The sequence below is a fragment of the Pleuronectes platessa genome, chromosome 9, assembly GCF_947347685.1.
Source record: "Pleuronectes platessa chromosome 9, fPlePla1.1, whole genome shotgun sequence".
Lineage (NCBI taxonomy): Eukaryota > Metazoa > Chordata > Actinopteri > Pleuronectiformes > Pleuronectidae > Pleuronectes > Pleuronectes platessa.
Window position 1 is genome coordinate 2,729,690 of NC_070634.1, and position 23,253 is coordinate 2,752,942.

At 39.4% G+C, this 23,253-nt stretch overlaps 1 protein-coding gene across 4 annotated transcripts in view; it reads left to right on the top strand.

Annotated features, from left to right (window-relative positions):
- ect2 (epithelial cell transforming 2) overlaps positions 1–23,253 on the top strand; it is a 43,561-nt gene that overhangs the window by 6,877 nt on the left and 13,431 nt on the right. For 2 of the 4 annotated variants that reach the window (XM_053429963.1, XM_053429965.1), the window contains exons 4-19: positions 40–132; positions 2,600–2,782; positions 3,556–3,645; positions 5,848–5,955; positions 8,858–8,931; positions 10,424–10,554; positions 12,226–12,341; positions 13,006–13,068; positions 13,916–14,141; positions 15,079–15,203; positions 16,983–17,102; positions 17,199–17,267; positions 17,555–17,665; positions 19,252–19,348; positions 19,597–19,678; positions 22,490–22,568. In XM_053429963.1, the coding sequence (XP_053285938.1) occupies positions 40–132; positions 2,600–2,782; positions 3,556–3,645; positions 5,848–5,955; positions 8,858–8,931; positions 10,424–10,554; positions 12,226–12,341; positions 13,006–13,068; positions 13,916–14,141; positions 15,079–15,203; positions 16,983–17,102; positions 17,199–17,267; positions 17,555–17,665; positions 19,252–19,348; positions 19,597–19,678; positions 22,490–22,568 (1,767 nt within the window). The remainder of the gene's footprint in view (positions 1–39; positions 133–2,599; positions 2,783–3,555; positions 3,646–5,847; positions 5,956–8,857; positions 8,932–10,423; positions 10,555–12,225; positions 12,342–13,005; positions 13,069–13,915; positions 14,142–15,078; positions 15,204–16,982; positions 17,103–17,198; positions 17,268–17,554; positions 17,666–19,251; positions 19,349–19,596; positions 19,679–22,489; positions 22,569–23,253) is intronic. The other 2 variants (XM_053429964.1, XM_053429966.1) reach the window with 1 other exon arrangement.

Consider the following 23,253-nt stretch of genomic DNA (forward strand, 5'->3'; position numbering starts at 1 on the left):
AGTGTTTAACATCCACTTCCTGCTGGTTGGTTTTTACAGGCCGTCAGAGTAATGGAGGTACCAGTGGTAAAGATAAGAGAAAGCGAGGCGGGCGCCGAGGAGAAAGTGATGATAAAATCTATAGTCAATATGGTACAGTACAGTCTCTGTCTCTTCGAATGACTGTCACTTTGATGGGAACTTTGGGAGGTGCTGCATGAGTTTAATTCCCACTGGTTGCTCACTTAATCATTGTGCATGGCCAACTCACAGATGGGAAATTGATTTTTTTTTGGTGAATAATGAAAAATGTGATGTGATACTTTATATGTGGACGGCTCTGTAACAGAAATTTGCACTCATGTCAATGCAACTTACTAGGCTGAGCAGAAATATGAAAACATGTTCCAAAGGCTCTCTATTTAATATCATGGTATTTAAAAAGTGCTAATCTCTAGCTGATATTGTTAGAACTGTAAGTATAACTCAGAAAAAAGCTATTTGCAGACAAAAGATCTCATTAGACCGACCTTGAAATGGGATCAGTGGCAATGCATCTAAGAAGCTTTGGTTTTTGAGTTACATCTTCTCTTAAAGAAATTGTTTGTCTGTTGGGGTTTTGCTAAATATGTACATTTATTTTCTTTCTGAGAGTGACACAAGAAGATCAATAATGATTTCATACCTTGCAGAACTGGAGTCAGGATGTGGTAAGCTTAGCTACCTTAGAAGCAGAGGAAACAGCTAGGCTCGCTAAGTCTAGAGTTAACAAATTACTGAGTTACACATTGTCTTTTTTTAAAGTAATGATTTGTAATTTCAGAAGTGTAGTGTTTTTGAACTAGAGTTTCCCGCTAAAGCATAGATTGCCATATTTTGTTCCTGAGGGTTTCGATCTTGTACCATCCTCGTTGATGGCTATAGACTTCAGGGTCTCTATTTTATTCTTAAATACTTTTCCTCCATATATGGTTTCTGGCATTTTAGGTAGTTCGTATAACACTGACTTGTTATCACTTATTCAAGTTTCTAGCAATTTTAGTCTGTACAAATTGGTTGAGACCCCTGATTCGTCCTTCAGGTGTTTCAAGGCCATCTCCTATTTCCTTAAATAGCCAAATGCTCTTTGGGATTATTGCTGTTGGAAAGGCAGATTCTCCAGGCCGTAATAAAGAACATTTCTCTGCAGTTGGAAGGATCGCTTCCTGGTCCCAAGATAGACATGTCTATTTGTAGATAGACTTGAACAAGAGCTAATGTATTTAGTCTTAAGCTGTATAAATAGTGAATTTGGGAACTGTGGACCCACAAAAGCTGTTTCCATCTGTTTAACGTTTTTACAAAGGGGAATACGCATCCTGACCCCAGTTCCGAATTTAAGACACAGACATAATTGAATTGATCTTATCATCTCCTCTTTATAAACAAGGCAAAAAAAGTGTGTCTCCCAAAATGTTTAACTATTCCTCTAACACAGAGGTGTCCGAAGAAATTTGTATCCTAACAGTGCAATAACAAATGCGGTTCTAACTGTGTTTTGTTTGTGTGTACGCTTTACTCTGAGGATGCCTCCCCCGTTCTTTGCCTTTTGTCCTGTGTAACCTACTGGAACTTCTGTAAGCTTTATAGGTTTTTGTATTCTCAGGTTTACAGGTAGCATGAGTAGTTTCACCTTCTCTGCTCTGCCTCCTCTAAAAACAAGCAGCCTGACAGCTTGTTTGTGATTTAATGTTTGCTCATTGAATCAAAGCAGAGTTGTTTGAATCTGCAGCTTTGGAATTATTGTTTTCATGTAGCAGCCCTGAGCGTTTTGCAGCGAAAGACAATATTATGCTCATATGTGTAAAAGGGATTGTGCACTGTAGTGCTTTCTACAACCATTTATCTTGGTGTATTGATGGGAAGAAATAATCTCTCAAAAAAACAATGAAAGTCTTTCAATCAGCAATCTTGCGGAAAACCCCACAATTAACCACAAATTGGTTATGAAACCAAATAAATATTGTTTTCCTGGAAAAAGCTAAACAAACACCTAAAAAATTTGCTTAACTACATCTTCCAACTGCTAAACGGTAAATACAATTTTACAGCTCCATAATACCACATTTTGGACAATGAATGAAGTCACTGGATAAAAGGCTTCACATGTCACATTTAGAGTTATTTCCTCACTCAGTAGGTTCCATTAACTCTACACTGTGTCAGTGTTACGGTTGAACAATAAATCGAATCAAAATTGCAAAGATAACAGGAACTGAATCTTTGATTGCTCAAATGTGTCACAACAGACCATAAGAAATTAAGAACTATGGCAGTACAGAGATGCCCCAGCCTGCATAATACAATAATATTCTCAATTTTGAGAATTACGGCTTCGCTTCCGTCTCACAGCTGTCATCAGCTACCTTTCCAGCACCATCTAAAAGTCTCTTTAATTTGAAAGCTTTGAAAATGACAGTACTGTACACATACGAGTATGCAAAGGGTTGTTTGAAAATTGGAGATTGAATTGACTAATAATTAACCAACAGCCTTACTAACCAGGCTAACTTGCGTACTGTCTCTATTATCATTTACAGATTGATTGTGGGCTTAAAATATGGTTATTCTTTCTCGCCAGGACATCAACATCCCGTGCATAATGTCGGAGAATGTCCAGGAATTTGGAGATGAAGAGGGCACCGATTTTGAGACAGTGTTTGTCCTCACAGACTTTGATTCCCCGGACTATAGCTACCTCTATAAACGTGACAACCGCATTATTGGGCCTCCTGTTGTGCTGCACTGTGCTGCGAAGGAAGAAGTAAGTCGTTGACTAGCAACATATTTATTTAAGTCAAAGGATCAGGGGCATGAAATCTGCCTCGCACTAGATTCACAAAACTATGAAGTAATTAAATTGATACAAACATGGTAAATGCAGCATTTCCTCCACCTTGGTCAGATTAATGCTGTTTCAGACTCTTTAACCAGGAATTCTAATTTGAAATTAACAGCTTAACTCAGCAATTATCAGTTCGGGGAAATATGTTGTCTGCTTGTTGTGTGGAAAGCACCCACCGAAGTCGAGCCATAGAATATAGATTTTTAGAAAGCAGGGTGAAGAAACACAGAGAAGGTATTATTACTCTGAACTGGGTGATGAGCAGCCGCTACCCTTCCCTGCTGTGCTGTCACATGGGATGCTAATGTTGAACACCAGCAGTGTGTCCTGACTGTCTGCTATCAATATGGTAGCACTCAGCAATTTGTCAGCTGAAGACAGCTCTGTAATGTAACTGCGTTTAGATCACGCAGAGCATCATAAGTCTGTATATCTATCAAGACCAGGGGATGTGGGGTTGGGCCATTTTGCAGTCTTTCACCTTGGCAAACAATTATCTGACAAAAAAGTATTGTGGTCCAATTGTTTTCCTTATTCTTTCCCTATTCTGGATTGAATTGATTATCATCCAGATTCTTCTGATATTCTGTCACATTCTGTCATAGCTGTAAAATTCAAATTTTTGGATGTACTTTTAAACTTAATTAAAAATTCTTCTTGCTCTGAATTTTTCTATTGTTTTCCCCCCACAGCCTCTACAGTTTTCATGTCGTCCTCTCTACTCCACCACCATGCTTAACCTGTCACTGTGTTTCACCGGCTTCAGGAACAAAGAGGAAATGGTGAGCTCATTAATTTACCATCATGAACATTTGACAGAGGAATGATAATATAGGTATTTCATTTTTATTAATTCTATGTTAAAAGATCTTGGCTCTTAACAACACTCGGTCTTTTAAATCGTGAGGGTGTAGTGAAAATTCAAGAGTTTTTTACAACGATAAATAGCCATGGCTGATGTATTGGAAAGTAATCGGTAATTGCAGATTTAATGTATATACATTCCATACTGCTAGTCCATTAAGTTCAAAGATCAAAAACAAATTCAATCAAATATAGCAGTCATGAAATAATTTTAACTGATGAAAGGTATAATCAAAATGCTTTATAATAAGAAGCATTTCTCATATGTCCTAGGAAAGGTGACTTTTATTTAATTGTTTTCCCTCTAGTCTAGGAGTAAGGGCAGAGGATGTTGCTCCTTGTACAGATTGTTAAAATCTATCAGGCATATATGGATTTGTGAATATGGGCTATACAAATACATTTTGATTGATTTATATTTTGTCCACCTAATTTATATCAAAAGGGCTGAATCCTAGAAACACCACTTGATACAGCTCAACACCATTCAACAGCTCTGCCAACTACACTAATCAAAATGCCAATAAAGTTGATCCCTCTGCAAAACAATTTCATCAACAACTGAATGTTAAAACCTTTTGTAGAGGGAGAAATGTGTGTGTGTGTGAGTGTGTTTTTGGAAATTGAGAATATATGTATCAGGAAGATATCTTGAGGAGAACTAATGAAGTGAAACACTAAAGCGCAAAACCACAGGCACAGACATTAGCAGCACCACAAATTCACATCCAGGTCCCTTTGCACACTTTCAAACTAATATGATGAATGTATTGGGTCCTGCAACATGTCTGCATTAAAACACTTCTTTATATTCATCAGTGGTTTTAATAGGTAATGACACAAGCAAGACATTATACTGTAGCCTGTTTCTACCTGCACAAGCTCAACAAAGACCCTTTTATATATATATAACTCAAAACTACAAGCAACTTCTCTTAACATAAACCCTCTGCTTTGACACATTGAAGTGGCCCAGCAAGAGTCCGGAATATTGGCTGTCCACCAACGGTCCCTGTCAGACCTGTAGTTTTTTTCCTTCCGCTTTGCTACAAGGAAAAAAAAAACTAATATTTGAATTGTTTTAACACAAAGTCATTATGTTGTTCACTGTGTTCTTCCGGAAAATGTTTGCCATCCTACCCGAATGTTAATGTTCGTCCAAAACCTTTTCCCCTCATCACTATTTGGCAGAGGCACCTTTGCTGCATCCTAGGTTTAGTGTCACCTAAGACAATTGTTTTTGGTTAATTAAGCCAGAAAGTTTATTCCCCCTAGAGAAGAACGATAATGGTCCAGTAGGGCTGTGCAATTAATCGAATTTTGATCGTGTTTTAGATTTTTGGTGGGTCAAACGATTTCCAAACTAATAATCGAGTTGAAACGATTTATTTGGCATTTGGATGGATGTTTGAGGCTCCAATGTTTCGGGCACAGACTCCACCTGGCCATAGGTGAGTAGCAATTATTCTTATTAGACAAATGCCATGAGGGTTAGATTAGTGATGATACTCAGCTCAGTGAACCAGATAATGCCGGGTTTACACCGGGCGCTGAAGCGCCGCGCAGCACCATTCTCAAGCGCGCAGCCGCCTGACTGTTCACACCGGACCCGCATTTTTCCGAGCCGGTCAGCCCCCGATTCACTGCTTGTTGTTGTATGTAACCCGTTCAAAGTAGGGGTTCGGGGGGTAAATGATGATGGTCCTCATAGCCATCCCCACATTTTTTTTTTAGGGGAAATTTAAAAGTTCTCAGCTACAAAATGTTTTTTGGAGAGAATTTCTGAATAAATGCATCATGTTTTTAAACTCAAATGTAATCGTTTGAATAATCGTGATCTCAATATTGTCCAAAATAATCGTGATTATGATTTTTTTTTTCCCCATAATTCGAGCAGCCCTATGGTCCAGCCAGATCAGGTGGTCTAATAATGTAATATGGCATTCAACATGACAGAGCTTGATAGAATCTGCAAAGGAGAAAGGCATAGACTTCCCAAACCTTGTGGAACCTGGGTCATGCATTAATAGCAGTATAAACAACCTACATGCTTAGCAAATGGTTTGTCGTATTCCCACTTTGTGCTCAGCCTGTATGTGGTATTTTTGTTGTCCATGTAGAAGAACTTGGTGAATCTGGTTCATCACATGGGAGGAACCATCCGCAAAGACTTCAGCACCAAGGTCACTCATCTCATCGCCTACTCCACTCATGGGGAGAAATACAGGGTATGTCAACTTTTCTTTTCTCTTTTCTTAGCTCTTGTCGTTTAGTCGTTGTACTCTGCCTTCATCTGTCAGAATATACCACTGTGCAGTGGAGCAGGGCACTTTGTCAAAAAATTGACATCTCTGCCACTCTAATAAATTATCTTACATTATCATTTTAGAATTGTTAAAAGTTAATACACATGTAGACAAGTTAACCTAAAATATGCATTACCTTATTTTTATATAATTTCAATTAAAACATTGCTGCAACTAGGGCTGCCACTAACGACTATTTTTCTATCGATTAATCTGACGACTATTTTATCGATTAGTCGATTAATCTAAACGACTAATTTTCCTCGGAAAAAATCAAATTGACCATTTCATTTCAGTTAACTTTATTTTGACAACAACAAACTGTAAGTCATCATATAATGCAGCACAAAACAAAATGTAAACAGGCTCAAATATCAAAGTGCAAAACTGTAGGTTTAAACTAGCAACTCCAACGTGATAAAAAAAAATAAAAAAGAGGGCTTATAAGTTAAGTCAGCAGTGCAACTCAAAAAGATATCAAAGTTTAACCCCTTATCAAAATAAAAAAGTTACGTCTGCATACTAAACAAAGTGCAACATGTTTAAAGTATAATAAAGAATGGTGTCCAGCTCAAAATCCGACTCTAACGTCAGTTAGACATGTGTGTTATAATGTAGGAATGTCAGCATGTCCACATGCTCTGGACTCAGGCTAGCTCTTTTCTTGGAAACTATGTTTCCAGCTGCGGAGAAGAGACGCTCGGAAGGTGTTGATGTGGCAGGTACACACAAATAAGTCTTTGCCAGAACAGCCAGAGAGGGAAACCTTGCCTCATTTGCTTTCCACCACTGCAGAGGATCTGTACTTTTAGGCGGAGGCTGTTCCCCAAAATACTTGAGAATCTCTTCTCTCACTGAATGACTGATGACATCTGCCTCGTCCCCACTGTTATTCTGGCTGGAGGTTTCGTCTGAGTCCGACCCAAGCAATGTGTCCAGCAATGACACAGACCTCTTCTTTGTGACCCCCCCCCCCCCCCCCCCCCCCCCAAAAAACACTTGAGGCGAGCCGCACACCGAGCCTCCGGCGCTGCGGAGGGGCGACTGCTCCCCGGGCGCTCTCCCCTCCGCAGCGCCGGGGCGACTGCTCCCCCAGCCGCGGCACGTGCCCAGCGGTTTAACCACAAATACAAATGTACAAACATCGGCCAATGACATCGGTGAAAGTCGACTTACGGTGGTTTTGCCTTTTCTGGCGGTCCATCTTCCAGAATAGCGCCGGTGTGTTTTCTCTTCAGGTGCTCGTGCATAGCGCTGGTGCTTTTGTGGTATGCCATCGAAAGTTTGCACAGTCTACAAACCACCTTATCGTTTGGTGATACGTTGAAGTACTCCCATACTTTTGAAGCCTTGGGTCTTTGGAAACGTTTCGGAACCAAGTCGGACTCTGCTGCCTCCGCCATGATTTTTTAAAACTGGTGCGTTCAGCGTTGACTGGTGCCGAAAACGACTGACGTAATGCTCGCAGCAATTACGTAGGGATATTGAAAGAAGAACATTTGTTATAATGAATTGAAATGAAATCTTTTAGAAATCGAAAAGTTAAATTCATAATTTTTTTTTAAAAAATGCGTCGAGGCATTTTATTGCCGTCGACGCATTTTCCGCGTCGACGTAATCGATGACGTCGACGAATCACGGCAGCCCTAGCTGCAACCATTTGAATGGTTAACCACACTTTCAAATAATCAATAGTTGATATATATATTCCCATTCCTACGTGGAATTAGTAGAATCATGTAAACTTTTTGTTGTCAGCATTATTAACTTATTTGTGTGAAATCGAAATTTTTTATTTATTGTCATTTCAATACATTTGACAGATAAAATGCCAAAGCAGTTTTTACTGAGGATACCAAGATAAATGTTTGTTTTACTTGTGTAGTGTTACTGCAGTATTTATTCACTACTTGGTGGTGGTCTGGCACATAAGGAAAAATAGAAGCACTGCCCCAAATCCTAACAATCCATTAAGATCAGAATAGTGCTGACACAGAAACGCGTACAAGAAGTTTAAAAACAGATAAATGTGAAATGAAGGAGCCAAAATAAAAATTAAACTTGAAACTTTACCAGCAAACAATGTGGCTGCAGCAATTTGTCGTGTTCAGAAAGTTGCAATTACAAAGCCAGTTTTTTTTTTTTATCCATCTGGATTTTTTCCTGTTTAACTCCTCTCCTGATTGTATTGCACTTTCTCTCCTCTCTAGTTAAACAAAACGAATGAGCAGGGCATTATTAGTTGCTCTCAGCCTAGCTTGAATCCCAGTTTCTAATTCTGATGTCAGAAAGTGCTTATTTATTTCCCAGCTGGATCCTTTCTAAACCGAGCTCAATACTTGGCCTTCTCTATAGGGATACACAGAGATAAAGGGATAAATAGATTATTAGACTGACGTTTATCTTTCTCAATTCAAATGAACAGATGATTTATGTTGTCCCTCTTTCAATCATCCTTGGAAATGATGTTCAATACAATTTGAAATGTGACATGCAGTGAAGGCTGTTTCCCATTTTAAAGTGTGTTGCTGACAGAAAAAAGGAGGGAGAAAAAAAGTTCTTTTAATGATGTAGCCTGTCATACGTTTTTTGTGTCTAAAGTGGAAACTGTTTGTTGATTCTGAGTGACAGGGCGAGCAGAAGGAATAAAAACAGCCCAGATTTCTGTACTGGAACTATTTGAAGGTCTTCTAGTTTGAAAACCGGGAAGTGGAAAATCGTGTGTGCTTGTTTGTCTTAATATGTCTCCCTCTGTTTACTCATTTGGGTATTTTGCTTTTCCTCATCACTCTTTGCTGTGTTTTATTTTGTCCTCACCTTTCAGCTGGCGGTGTGTTTGGGGACCCCTATCCTCACTCCATTGTGGATTCATAAGGCCTGGGAGAGAAGAGATGACGTGTGAGTTGAAAATCCTTGAAGGAATCCTATGAATCATTCTGCCGTTGAAACTCGTGTTTTATTTGCAAATGAAAATTAAACTGAGTTATTGTAAAAAGTTAATCTGGGGCACTGGTGTGAGGAATTCTCACATCCAGGTTAGCAATAAAATACACAAATTCACTAAACTCCAACGTGAACTCTTTTAATCTTCAGCAAAAAGCAATGTACAAAGCATTCAGTTGGCAGCTTTTCATTTTTTGCAGGTTAAAATGACAAACAGGCAGGTTATATCAATTCTTGCTGCAGGCCAAAGTGAAACTGTTGTCTGCTTTGTGTGCTCTCTGCAAGCCAGTATCTGTATTCAGTGAAAGATTGTGTGTGTGAGAGAAGACACTTCACCCAGTTATACTGCTGTGCAGCTGTGAGTGGACTATATAAAACCACTTTCTCTGCAAGACCAACAGCTCCAGCAGTGTGAGACGTCTCGTCTCTTGCTGATTGCGTCACATCAATTTCATGGTTGGAAATTCCAAGTAAAACTTTCATTCCTATGGATTAAGTATCTCAGGAAAAATGAGGTGTGCTCTATTTAGTCAGCTTCACCTGTTTTGTCAATGTGCCACATATTTAGTTGCTATATAAATATTGTAGCAGAGTGTAACGGCACACAACAAGTATTGAGAGCTGAATTGGGATTGTGTCCCCAAAAACTATGATCATGGCACCCATTACGAAATGTAACAGGTTTTTGTTTTTATTGCTGAAAAGTTTCACTTATACTTAAGCCGAGGTAAAACAAATGTACAAAGAAAGACATACAGTGGAGAGAGGCTGGGCTATATGATTTCAAATCACGCTTATTTCAAACTCTTTCCTCGATTATGATTAATAAACGATTATTATATTGGAGGTGGAGGAAGGACATGCAGCAGGGTGATGTAGGACCAGCCTAGCGGAAACTCGACAGTTCGTGAATTCACTTATAGAGAAAAATAGTAACCCGACATGAGCAAATTAGGTAGTTTCGAGGTCATAAATATCGGTTTCAATATATTTGATTAATTGCCCAGCCCTATTACTGATTACAAATCACATATCTTTTATAATGGTATTATGTGGCACCTTTAAGTGGACAGCGACTACAATTTGAGATATAGTATTGGTTAAGCAAGACATTTTAATCAATATTGTAGTCTTGTTGTGATATTACTTACCAATATGCAAAGGCTTCAGAATGTATTCAGACTTAACTGTATACATACTTTTGTGCTGTAGATGTAATTTAAGAAACAACTAAAATCCAAATATTTGAGTTTAAAAATAACTCTAAATGAAATTCTAAAAGTTTTGTCTGATCTAAAGTTGTATAATCATAATAACCAATTGTTTTATGTGCACATTCACAGGCATTTTGTGTGAATGAAAAGATTTTTACTTGAACACAAACCCAGTTGTTGAAATGAAGGCACGGTTTGACATTCCCTTGTTTCTTCCTGCCTCATGTATTCAGGCACTTCCATGCTGGAGAAGAGGAGTTTCGAACAGAGTTCAAAGTTCCTCCCTTCCAGGACTGCACCCTGAGTTTTTGGGGTTTCTCAGAAGAGGAGAAGGCCAACATGGAGGAGCGCACTCTTAAACATGGTCAGTGCTGCAGCACACAAGGATGTGTCTTAGCATCGTTGCAGTCGTATTTTTGAAGTAAGCAAGCTACAGAGATACTGATGCTGTTCAGTGGTTAGACTTTCATTCTAGTTGCTTTGGTTTTGGAAAGGGATTATAACTTAGTTCCAATTTCCAAACTCTTTGTATAACAAGTAGGGATGCACCGATCCAATATTGGTATCGGTACCGATATTGAAGAAATTTCTAGATCGGGTATCGGTGACAATGGGCCGATCCATATCGGTTGATCTATTCAGTGTAATTCTATGCTGTGCGCTGTGAGTGACGTCATACGGAAGCAACACGCCGTGCGGAGCCTACAGTGTTTACAAAATGGAGCGAGCGAAAGGATCGGCTATCTGGAGTAGGGATGTCACGAGAACCGTTACTTACGATACCTTTCGATACTAAAATAACGAAACACAGACGATGCCCATGTTTTTGAAGCACCGTAAGAACCGTGAGCGCTGAAACCAGCTGTTGGCATCGGTGCTGCGCCTCTTCTGGAGCTGCAGTGCTGATCTCTGAGCAGCTGAGACCAGAGAAACTCGGTGTTTTCACTGTTTCCACTGATAACAAGCAGCCGGTCAGTCAGTGAGCGACTGCTTCACGTGAACTAGCTGTGATCTCACTGTGTGCTCCGCTCCCCGCCCCGCTCTCTCGCTCAGAGACACAGTCTCTATCTCGGAGCGCACACACACACACACACACACATCGCCCGCTCCTGGTATTTCATGACGGCCTGATATGATGATGATTTAAAAAATGAACGTGAACATTCAACATATGAAAACTGATTCGTTAAGTTCACCGTTCGCGAAAAATATGCGCAACATGCCCAACAATGCACAGGGAGCCACTGCAGAGGGTCAAGTTTAAGAGTTTAAGTCAAGTCTCATGATCCCAGTCTTTTCCCCCCATTGAAAATAACAGTTTGTTACCATAATTTCGCGCTGTTTTTCTAAATCGGTATCGGCCGATACTAAACCTCAGATATTGGTAGCGGAGGTGAAAAAAGCGGATCGGTGCATCCCTAATAACAAGTATCCTTCTTTCTGGAGTTCTGGGCAGTTTCATCAATCTGCTCTCCCTCACAACTCTTAAAGGGGACATATTATGAAATTCCACTTTTGTAGAGCTTCTAAACATTAATTTGGGTATCTGGCATGTCTGTTGTCCCAAAAACTCTGGAAAAAAACCTCTCCCGCGATTTGATGTGGTTCCTCTATGTCAGAAATGATACGCTGGAGTGCGTCGAATGGGATTACAACCGAAATAAATGTCATGTCACACCACGCCCATGTAGGGAGTCTCGCTACATGGCCTTGGACTTTTGTTACACACAAAACAGGTCAATCTGAGGAGGGCTGTTTTAGACATGGTAAAAAGGTGCTGTTTTAAATGATCCTTGTGGTATTTTGACCAAAGTATGTTACAGACATTTCATCAAGACCCCAAGGAACCATATCCACTTGTGATAAAATGGGCATAATATGTCCCCTTTAATATATTTTCTTTACGATGTTGAATCTTTAAAGTATATATATAAAGTATTGGGAAATTAAAGACCTATATAAATACTTGAGCTCAGGACTGCATGCGTGTGAATATATTTCTTTGAAAGCTTCTCTTTTTTATTCTTTGTCTAAGGTGGTAAATATCTTGAGGTTGGAGATGCCAGCTGTACACACATGGTGGTGGAGGAGAAATCAGTAAAGGACCTGCCATTCTTTCCCTCCAAGAAACTCTATGTGGTCAAACAGGAGGTAGGTCTTTAAGTGTTTGGTGTCTGCACTGAAACTAAACTGAAGATGTTAAAATATTTAGAAAATAGGAAATCTTGTAAATTTAGTAGTATCATGTTTAATGAAAGTTCTCCAAGAAGGGAGATTGAAATGTGTGGGTTCTTTTATTTGTTTTGTTTTTTCATTCTAAAAGCTACTAAACATCCTTGAATCAGAAGAAGTTATGTTCATTTCAGCACTCCTTCTGAAGACAAACACTTCTGACACTGGTTAAGCAGTATCTTGAGTTTAGAAAAGAATTGGAAAACTCTGGTTTTGCTAAAGGAAGATACACACCCACGCACAATAATCGATCCTCCATTTGTTTTCCTCCAAACAGAATGCGAAATAATTATCTGATCAGGATTTCTTTAAGGTTAAACCTCAATCGATTAAGTCTGCCTATTTTTGTCTGTGCTGTCAGAGATGGCTATCAATAATTGATTTCCTTTCCAGCGAATGAATAATTTGAACCACGGTGTAGTGGGGGTTTAGCTTTAGTTATAACCCTGACTCAATAAGGTATTTTCTTTACTCTGCCAGTCTCATTCCTTTTCAAAAGAAAGTGTCATTGCTGTATCAGAAATCTTTTTCCTCTTACTTCTGTCCTAATCCAGTGAAAACATGTTTCTCTTTTCTGTGGCAGTGGTTCTGGGGAAGCATTCAGATGGATGCTCGGGCTGGAGAGTCCATGTACCTCTACGAGAAGGTGAGAATGTGGATAATATTAATGTTTGTCTATTCAGTATATAATGCGTAACAATTTTTCATTGAAAAGTGAAAAAACTAACTATGTTGTATATCTTGTTGATGAATATTCGAGTTTGATTGATGTAAACACAGAAATTATATTTTTGGAGCAGCTCCTTTTGAGGCCCAATTTATCAGAATGTGTGTGACATGACAGGGAGAAATGTTTGTTCATATAAACCAAAAGGAAGAACATTCCAAGAAGAAGCGATAACATTGAAAACCATGCAGAACTGAATTTAAAAAATCGTACGAGCATGACACAAGGTGATGAGTCTTCTGTCCTCGCATATATTTGGCTGTTTACATACATTAATCACAATCTGAGTCTTTTCCACCTGGCGCCCTAGTATAGTCAGCAGAATGTTCGAAGGAGCTGATATGAGAACACGGCAGGAGATTATTTGCAGGATTCACCTAGAGTGAATGGGGAGGTTGATGATGTTTGTAAAACACGACAGACACAAACAAATTCCAGACCCAATTCTCATGTTTTCCTCTATAGGTCATGTCGAACAGACATAGTGTATATACTTACATACCTAGACATTTTATTAGACCCATCCTGGCATATCTAATAAATGTAATCAATTATTGTAGTGTCACAGCATATAGGCACCTTTTTAGGGTTTTTCCTAACTGGCGCAACACATTAAACTAAAGATCCAGTTTAGCCAGTGCTTCAAAATGTTTTCTTTATTTCCCCTCACATTTTCCCATATCATTATTCGCAACACCTACCGCTACTATCTTGTTACTTTATCTTGTACTCATATATTGCTATTTTTTGTCCATTTGTACCTCAGAACGACAGTCCAGCTATGAAGAAGGCAGTGTCTCTACTGTCCCTCACAACACCCAGCAGTAGCCGGAAGCGTCGGCGCATCAAGGACACACTGGCGCAGTTCGCTAAGGAGACGGAGATCTCCCCCTTCCCTCCACCGCGCAAGAGGACATCAGCAGAGCACACCCTGTCCATGGGTTCTCTGCTTGACATCTCTTACACCCCTGACACATGCAAGGCCTTGGCAGGTAAGAAGATGGAGGAGTGGACAACACCTGTGTTATGCAACCCTGAAACCCATTTTCCTTCTCTGGTTGATGGTTCTACCATTTCTGTGATATACTTATGCAAACATGCAGCACCTTAAAAGATACGGTTGATTCTGACTTATTTATACGATAACAGTAACAAGACTAACCCCTCTTCATTCTAGAAGGCAGAATAGGAAACGGTTCAGAAAGGAAAGAAGGCAGTACTCTGGCCACGGATAGAATGAGGAGAAGGACAAACAGGAGCAGGAGGGTTAGGACAGACAGGGGAGAGTGGAGGTCCTACACCAGCACAAGTACCCTGCAAACACCAGAGGAGCAGCATAGAACATCTGCAGGTCAGGTTCTGTGTCAGGACTGTGCTGTTGTTAGCTGATGTCAGGTCAGTTTGAGGCCAATTTAAAGTAATAGTCACACATCAAGTTTGGTAAGTGGGACATTTAATTACTAACCAATCTAGTTTTCTTTGTGAGGCATCAGATTATACCGAATAAAACCTGACCTGTCAGCACAAGTGTTGTCTTCGGTGAGCTGAGAAAAATAAAAGAACCTGGAACTATACAAACTAATCAGCATAGAAAAAGTCAAAATGGCTATCTTTAGTGTTGACCTTTTTCACAATGGGGAAAATTGTGAGTTTAGTTTAGTCAAACAAATGTTCTGCTATTTTAGTGTGTTATTTCCATCATTATGCAAATGCTGGTCCCTGTCACTTTGTGCTTAATGAAAACAAATGCTGTAGACTGGTGGAATTTTTGGAGTGAAATCATCTGGATCCACTTCAAGATAAATTCATCATCATTTACTACTTCAATTCAGCACTTATTTCCTTACAATTGCTTGAACAACTTAGTGTCTGTCTGTGCTTCAATGTTGTATTTAAAACTCTTCCTCTCTGCCTTTCTTGTTATTCCAGAGGGTACGAAGCCATCCAGGAGTTCAACTCCAGTTGTGTCCAAGCAGTCAGCCAGGTGGCAGGTCTCCAAGGAGTTCTATCAGACTGAAAGCAACTATGTAGACATTTTAAACACCATCCTCCAGGTAGCTGTCTGTGTTTGCACGATGTGCACCATTTTAACCCCTGACAACAGTTTCAAGCTTAGCTATAACTGTGACGGTGTGTGTATATGTGTATTTGTGTGCATGCTTGCTCTTACTTGGCCTGTCTTATCAGCCGGTCCCAGCAGAGAGTCAGACAGCTGACCAGTGAGGGAGTAAATGACCTGCCTGACCCTTTCTCTCCCTGTCTCCCTCCCCTAAAAAATCTTTTTTCTTTTGCTATCTGTCTTAGAGCTTCCTCAAAAATCTGTCATATGTCGCTCTGCAATCTTAAACATCTTTCCTTGATTATGCTCTATATTTTCTTCTGTCCTCTCTTTTTATTGTATTGGGTTTAATGTTTCCTTTTCCTCACTAGTGAACTAAATCTGTGAATACAGATGGCTCCTTGGTGTTCACTCCCTTAAATCTGAAAGCATCCCGAATTCTGCTGTAAGGCCGTTTCACAGAGCGAATATTTTAGGCTGGCTCATAAAAATGCAATCACTGCAAGCTAGGCTTGAGTTGTTTTGCAGTTGATTACTGCTTCTCATAGACAACTCATACTCCCTTTTCACTACAACTTCCCACTTACAGCAGACTATAAGGCCATGTTCAGATGGGCGTCAGATGGTCGACTGCTCATTAGACTTCATTTTCAGCCGTACACATAAGTTATATATATATATGTTGGTAACAGTAGGATTATGCTATGGTTTTTTTGTGTTCTTCCAGAAATGTTGGTTATCAAAAAAATCATTGAATTATATTTGAGAATAAGAGCTAACTTATATAGCTTAGTTTATTTTCATTAGTAATAAAATAAATAAAGTTGGAACTGGGCAGAATATTCAGAAAGATTTCCCTGTCATTGAGTGTAGCACTAACAGTGTAATACCAGTCATTAGTATTTAGGTCCAGTTGCAGTTTCAATTCATTATTAGCTGTTTCGTCAGACACCCATTTACTGTTAAAATGCAGCAAAGCAATGGAATGGTTTGTCAATGTGAACTTATCAACCTTCTTCATAGTAGCAACTGACACATGAGCTAGTGGATAAACACATATACTAATCACATTCTGATGTGTTTCAACTGAGCCTGCATTAATGTGTTCATTAGTAACACCTTTGTTTACCTTACTGATTCATATCAAAATGGCGGCAAAAGTTTCATATGGCAACCGGACGTTGAACTGGTCCGATATCACAAATCACTATATAATGAGTTCTTCATTTTGTACGGCTGTCACAATGTTTAGTGACATTTTTCACAGCCTATATATGGTACAGAGTGTATCCCACAGTTCATCGTTAAAAGAAATGTAAAACCGATGATACGAAAGAAAAGGGGGCAGAAGGAACAGCCTGACTTGTCGTACAAATATCAATTTATTTAGGGATTGTCCACCTGTGGGTGATGTTTTTCTACTTCTTAGTCCTGTGATAATTATGTAATTACTGGCACAGAGAAAATGTGTTAAGTGCCCGAAAGGTTTTTTATTTTTTAATTAAAAAAAAAAAAGGTATTTATTTTTTCATTGCAGATTATATAGTGAAGTAGGGATTGGTGAGCGAGTGGGTGATTTCGGACACAACTCATTTTAAAATACAATGGGAAGATGAATTTGCATTACGCGTTTTTACTGTTGTAGTGGAGCCTATTTTGTCACTGATGCCAAGACTTTGAAAGCAAATGAGAGCAGTACTGGTGATTATTCAAATTTTTGATGTTGGTTCTGTCTGTGTGTTCTGTGTTTAAACACTTCTGTTTTCATGTGAAGCTTTTCTATTATCCAATGGAAAAAGAGAGTCAGGTTGGTGGACCCATCCTGGCCCCAGAAGAAATAAAGACGATATTCGGCAGCATCCCAGACATCTTTGACGTTCACACCAGAATAAAGGTGTTGTGTCCGAAAGAACAAATTATTGTGGTGGTGTAACTTTTGAGCTGGTGGGGATGACATGTTATTTTCTCTCTATGATGCTTTGTTCATCAGCATGACCTGGAAGAACTTCTGACAGACTGGCAAGAGGAAAGGAGTGTAGGAGACATCATTCTCAAATATGTGAGTTCACAATCCGTTTATATTTAGCTGTATAATTTTGTCTTGCTTATTTGCAAGTTAATATATTCTTTAACACCATGTTTAGATTACAATGTTCAGTGTTTTGAAATGTTGCATCTTTTCTGAAAGAAAATTTGTGGAATAAGTGGTGTCAAATTACTTTAATAACTGTGAAAAAAATCTATCGACATTTTTTATTACACACTAAATGGAAAAAAATATAGCTTTCCCCTCATTCTTGTGTGTGTGTGTGATGTTTCTGACCTGTCGTAATCTTCTCTTTCCAGTCTAAAGAGCTGGTGAAGGCCTACCCACCGTTTGTCAACTTTTTTGAAATGAGCAAGGAGACTGTTGTTCTGTGTGAGAAACAAAAGCCACGCTTTCATGCTTTTCTGAAGGTATGACCATTGCATTTGTACTGCATGTACTACTGTGTGTGTGCTTGCCGGTGGATTTCACACACTGATACATTTTGAATAAGGGGTGACCAAGGGAAACTGGAAAAAGCATTTGATAAACAACAACACTCAACAGCAACACCACAAACCATAGTCTTCTCAGTCAGTGGGTATTTAATGTACACCATGACTGTGAGGTAGTTTGGACCAGTGGTCAATAATGTCTTTCGATTTTGATCCATTAAATTGAGTGAATGTCATTTGTTGCAGTGGATGTTGCACAATACCAGATATTTGTTTTTATACACCAGTGAAATTCTATGAATTTTGATCCCTCCAGAAGACAGTTTGTGATCAGTACTTTAATTTATTGACAGGATGGAAGAAATAGTGTGGAAAATATTAATTGAGTAAGTATACATGGAGTGATGAGACTGTAACGCAATAATAGCTGAACAGTGGGCTAGAAGGAAAGATAATTACATGTATCCTCTTATATACAACAATTCCTTTCCATGCCTGACTAAAACAGAAATGAACAGTGAGTAGCTTCTAAATATTCCAGTGACTAGTAATTGTCTAAACTGTTAAGTACAGACAAGGATCATCTGCAAGTAGAATCTCCACAGTTACTGCTAGAGCTCAACAAACTAGAAATATAAATTAAAACTTAATTGCAAAGGATTCTTTTTCAAGCTATGGCTTGTTCATTTTTGTTGTTCACACCAAATGCAGAGCAAAATTTACGTGCGATGAGATAACATACAAACTCAATGCAAAGGCGCGTATAGAAGCAAAATTTGCATCTATTGGCACATTAATTTTACGCTCCAGTTGAAGTATTTGATCTTAAGCGAATAAAATGCGTGACACATACCAGTCAGCCTTCACAAAGAAACTCACAGAGACAGGTCCTGGCACTGACCAAGCTAGTCTGTGATCTATCCAGCTGCTGGTCAGTCTCATCTAGAAATGACAGTCATCCAGATGCAGACACTGGAGAACACTGTGAATTTCCCAGAGTGTGTTTGCCTCTGGGTGGTCTTGTGGACTTGCATGCAACAGCACTGGGTTTTCTGGCATTTCTTCAACAGGTACAGCGCAGCATTGGTAGTCACTTTAGACAGTAGTTCTCCTCTCTTCTTTTCCGAACAACGGGCAAATGGTCCCAGGTTGCGATAACTCATGTTGCTCGTGCAAGTAAATACAATTGATCCTGAGGCCAGACTCGCCCGAGTGACACAACGCAGAAGTTAGCTTAATGTTTGATGTGACCACAGCATTACAGTACAGAAAGTAGTAACTGGCCCTGTTCACACTGGGTATTAGCATCCGTCCAGAGAGAAGACAGCTTTAAGTTTGGGTGTAAATATACTGGTTCACTGGAGACACAACTGGAGTGATTTACATTAGGTGTAAACTGATCCATACTGTATACTTTTCTGTCCAGTTGTGATCAACAGAGACAGATATTAAAACAGTCCTGAACAGGGCCATTTTGTAATTAATGTAGTGGGCATATATTGCAAACTTTTCACACAGGTTAAAACAAACACAGATGTTACACTCATGCTTTAATTTTACAGATCAACCAATCCAGGCCAGAGTGTGGCAGGCAGACACTGGTGGAGTTGCTCATCAGACCTGTACAGAGACTGCCTAGTGTGGCCCTTCTTCTTAACGGTAACACACACACTCACATATACATATACACATACACACTTTTGTTAAATCAGTTAAGAAAAAGTTGACTTTCTATGCTAATTAAATCTGACCTTGTCTTTTTCTCGTTATCTCCTTCCATACCTGCTTCTTATCTGCTCCCAATATCCGGCTGTAATTTCCCTTCTTCTCACCTTTCTCTATATGATTTTCATCTCTTTCTGTCTACCTTCTACATTTCAAACTTTCCCTTTCTTCCACCGTTGCAGACATAAAGAAACATACATCAGATGACAACCCTGACAAGATAACGCTGGAGAAAGCAATTGATTCTCTGAAAGAAGTCATGACGTGAGTTGGCGTGACCTCACCCTTTCTTTTATGATGATCACACAGCCATCATAGTTTGATCATTTCCAGCACCTCATGTGAACTCTCTTCTATCATCCAAAGCCTTGAATATTATGTAGGTTGAGCTTGGAATAATTTAACATTGTTGAGCAAAGATGTAGTAACAAAGATTTTTAAGTCTTGATATACACTCATAGAGCACTTTATTTGGACTATACTTGTGCATCTGCTTGTTTATGTAGCCATCTGATCGTTGTGTCAGCAGTGTCATGTATAACAACATGCCGCTACAGGTCAGGAGCCTTATTTAGCTCACATCTTTGACTGTGACATGGTTGTTGTAAGTATTTCTGAAACAGCTGCCACTGCTGGTTGTGTGAGGGTTTCATGAACAGGCCAGTGAGTTCAGTGACCTCCAAATTCACCTAATGTGAATCCAGAAGAATCTTTTTTTTAAATATGGTAGAAAAAGAGATTGGCAGCATGATTGTGATTCAATCATGTCAGGGATCAGAATCTCAGAAGAGTGTTTCGAACTTCTTGTGGAATCAATGACATGAAGAGCTGAGGCTGTTCTGAGAGCAAATCGAGGAACTACCCAGTATTAGTATGGCATTTTTTTATAATGTGCTCATTGAGTGTTTTTGAGACTGTTCCGAACATTTTAAGATCTTCGTACTGTCAACTTCATACAAATTCAATGATTTTCAAGTCATGTAGCTAGGGTTGCAAAGGGGTGGAACATTTTCGTTAAATTTCCGGAAACTTTCCATGGGAAGTTAAGCTCGGGAATTATGAAAAAAAAAGCACAGAAATTAAACGCTGAGCAATAAAAACATCATTCAGTACTCTATTTTAAAGATGTATGGAATGCAGCACACGCTGCACGTTGAATTTTCAACCCTCCACTGTGCATTCTTCCATCAAATGCACAGATAATTCCCAGCATCATGCACACTACAGCAATGCTATTGAGGCTCGCTGTAGTGTGCAGGACTAGTCAGGTAAGTTTTTGTCCCAGGGACCACCATTCTGACTAGAAAGTAATCCACGGCCCACTGATGTGCCTGTGTGTGTGCCTGTGTGTGTGCCTGTGTGTGTGCGCGTGTGTGTGTGTGTGCGCGTGTGTGTGTGTGTGTGTGTGTGTGTGTGTGTGTGTGTGTGTGTGTGTGTGTGTGTGTGTGTGTGTGTGTGTGTGTGTGTGTGTGTGTGTGTGTGTGTGTGTGTGTGTGTGTGTGTGTGTGTGTGTGTGTGCAGTTTGCTGTTGTACTGCATCTCAGAACCATATGTACGTCAATATATAACGTTCATGACTTAAATGTACAGACATGTAGCTGACATGTTGAGAGAACGTTAAAGTAAAGTGATCAATAACAATCAACATAAACTGGGGCTACAACTGAATAGGGAAGATGACAAAGTAATGCAGAATATGTCACAAATGATAATCATACAATATCACACAAACAATTGAGGCCTACTTAAGTTTAACCTCATGATCACCAGCAGCAAATCCCACCTACTGCGTGAGTAGTACTTCTGTGTGTGTGTGTGTCTAGAGCTCTCCTAAGAAATTGTTTCTCAACAAGCGAACGTGGTAAAGTTGACTGTTATTGCAATTAATTGTTTCGGCTATTATGCCATTTAATTTTTCTACCTAGCTCAACCGCTCTTCTACATCTACCTTTAACACACATGCACAGGGGAAAACTACTGGCAGTTTCTAGCCCCAAGCCGGTTTCAAGGTTCCCTCATCACCTTTATATTATTTTAGACATATTTTTCTTATTTCAATTTTTTTTCACCATATTCAAGAGTAATCTGGGAATGGGTTGAAATATATCAAAGCAAATTTCGCGGACCCCCTGCAATGCCGTCGCGGACCACCAGGGGGCCGCGGACCCCTGGTTGAAAACCCCTGATCTAGCCTATTTCTATTCATTTATCCATCAATTGTAAAATACTGTATTGTATATTGTAAAATACAAATGTTTGGATAACTATTTATATCTCTGGCATTGCATTAGTATTTTTTTACAAGCTTTTTTCTCATCTTATTCTACAGAACAATGCCACGTTCACTATCTCATGTGTGGAGACATTTCAATGTCAATGTTGAAGGAAAGGCTGTGCACATTTGCAAATACTGTGCAAAGACCTATGTTAAGAATGACACAAAGATGGGGAAGCATATAGTCAAGTGCCCAACGTTTCCTCAGGGCTCAAATCAGCCTATGACAAAACAAAATGTTTATATTTACGACTTTATATGACAAGGTAAATACAGTTAGTATAAATTACCCACAACATTTCCAGTTTATTCCCGTTCTCATGGAAAGTTTCCAACCTTGAATATTCCAGGAATTTTGCAACCCTACACGTAGCTATCTCCATAGTTGGACTGACGATTAGCACGGGACATTAGAGTGGGCTGCATCATGTGGGTCAGGGTTATTCAATCAGGGATTCACTTGCACTATCTGTTTGACAATAGAATAAGCGGGCTAGTTTTGAAACCAACACCATATGCATCCCTTGTACCTTCCAATCCTACTGTTTCGCTCAAATTTAAATCCTTAATACAAACCCATAAAGACAATTGCATTCATTACAATTGCAACTCCTAGTGAGTAACTTATCCTGTGAGTTTGACATCGTTAGCTAATGAATGTCAAAATTCAAAGTTTGGACAATCAATCATTTGTCAAACTTTTGAGAGTTGACATGAGATGAGTTTTGTTTTAAAACCGGTGAGACAAACAACCATTTTTCTTCTTCCATTCTCTTTCTCTCTCTTTTCTCAACAACCAGTCACATCAATGAGGACAAGAGAAAGACTGAGGGCCAGAAGCAGATCTTCGATGTTGTTTATGAAGTTGATGGCTGTCCTGTAAGTTTGATGATTTTTGTTGTTCACTACAATCCTTTATTAACCACAATATTAAGAGCATTTACTACGTCTCTTGAACACTCGACTGGAGTCGACCTGTGGCAAGTAATTACTTTTAAAAGACACTCACCTGTGTATGTAAGGTCCCACAATACCCACTACTTGTCTGGTTAATAAGCAAGCCATGAACTCAAAGAGACTCTGTCGACATCTGTAATAATATTGTGGCCACACGGCAATAAGGGCAAAGATATGAAACTATTTCTAAAGTGTTCCAAGAAAAACAGTGCCCTGAAAAATTGTGAAATGAAAGAACTGTGGAATCACCAGGACTTTTTTTGAAGTTGGCCGTCTGGAGTCTTTGTCAGGAACTTGACCAAAGCCCCTGGCTAATGCCACCCCCTTTGGTGAGGTATGGTGATTGGTGCTCGCAAACCTGAGACTGGGGCAACAGTTCAACTTTCAGCATAGCTATGACATTGCGTAAACAGACAAGTCAATGATGGAGAGGTATCAGATAAAGTCTCTGTATTTGAGTGACTCTACGAAAGCTCAAAATCAAATCATATAGAACATCTGTGGAGAAAACCTGAAAAAAAGATTCACTTTTTATTTACTCACCCCTATGCCGATGGGGGCGTGGGTGAAATATTTGAGTGCACAAAACAGTTTTGTTGTTTCAGGG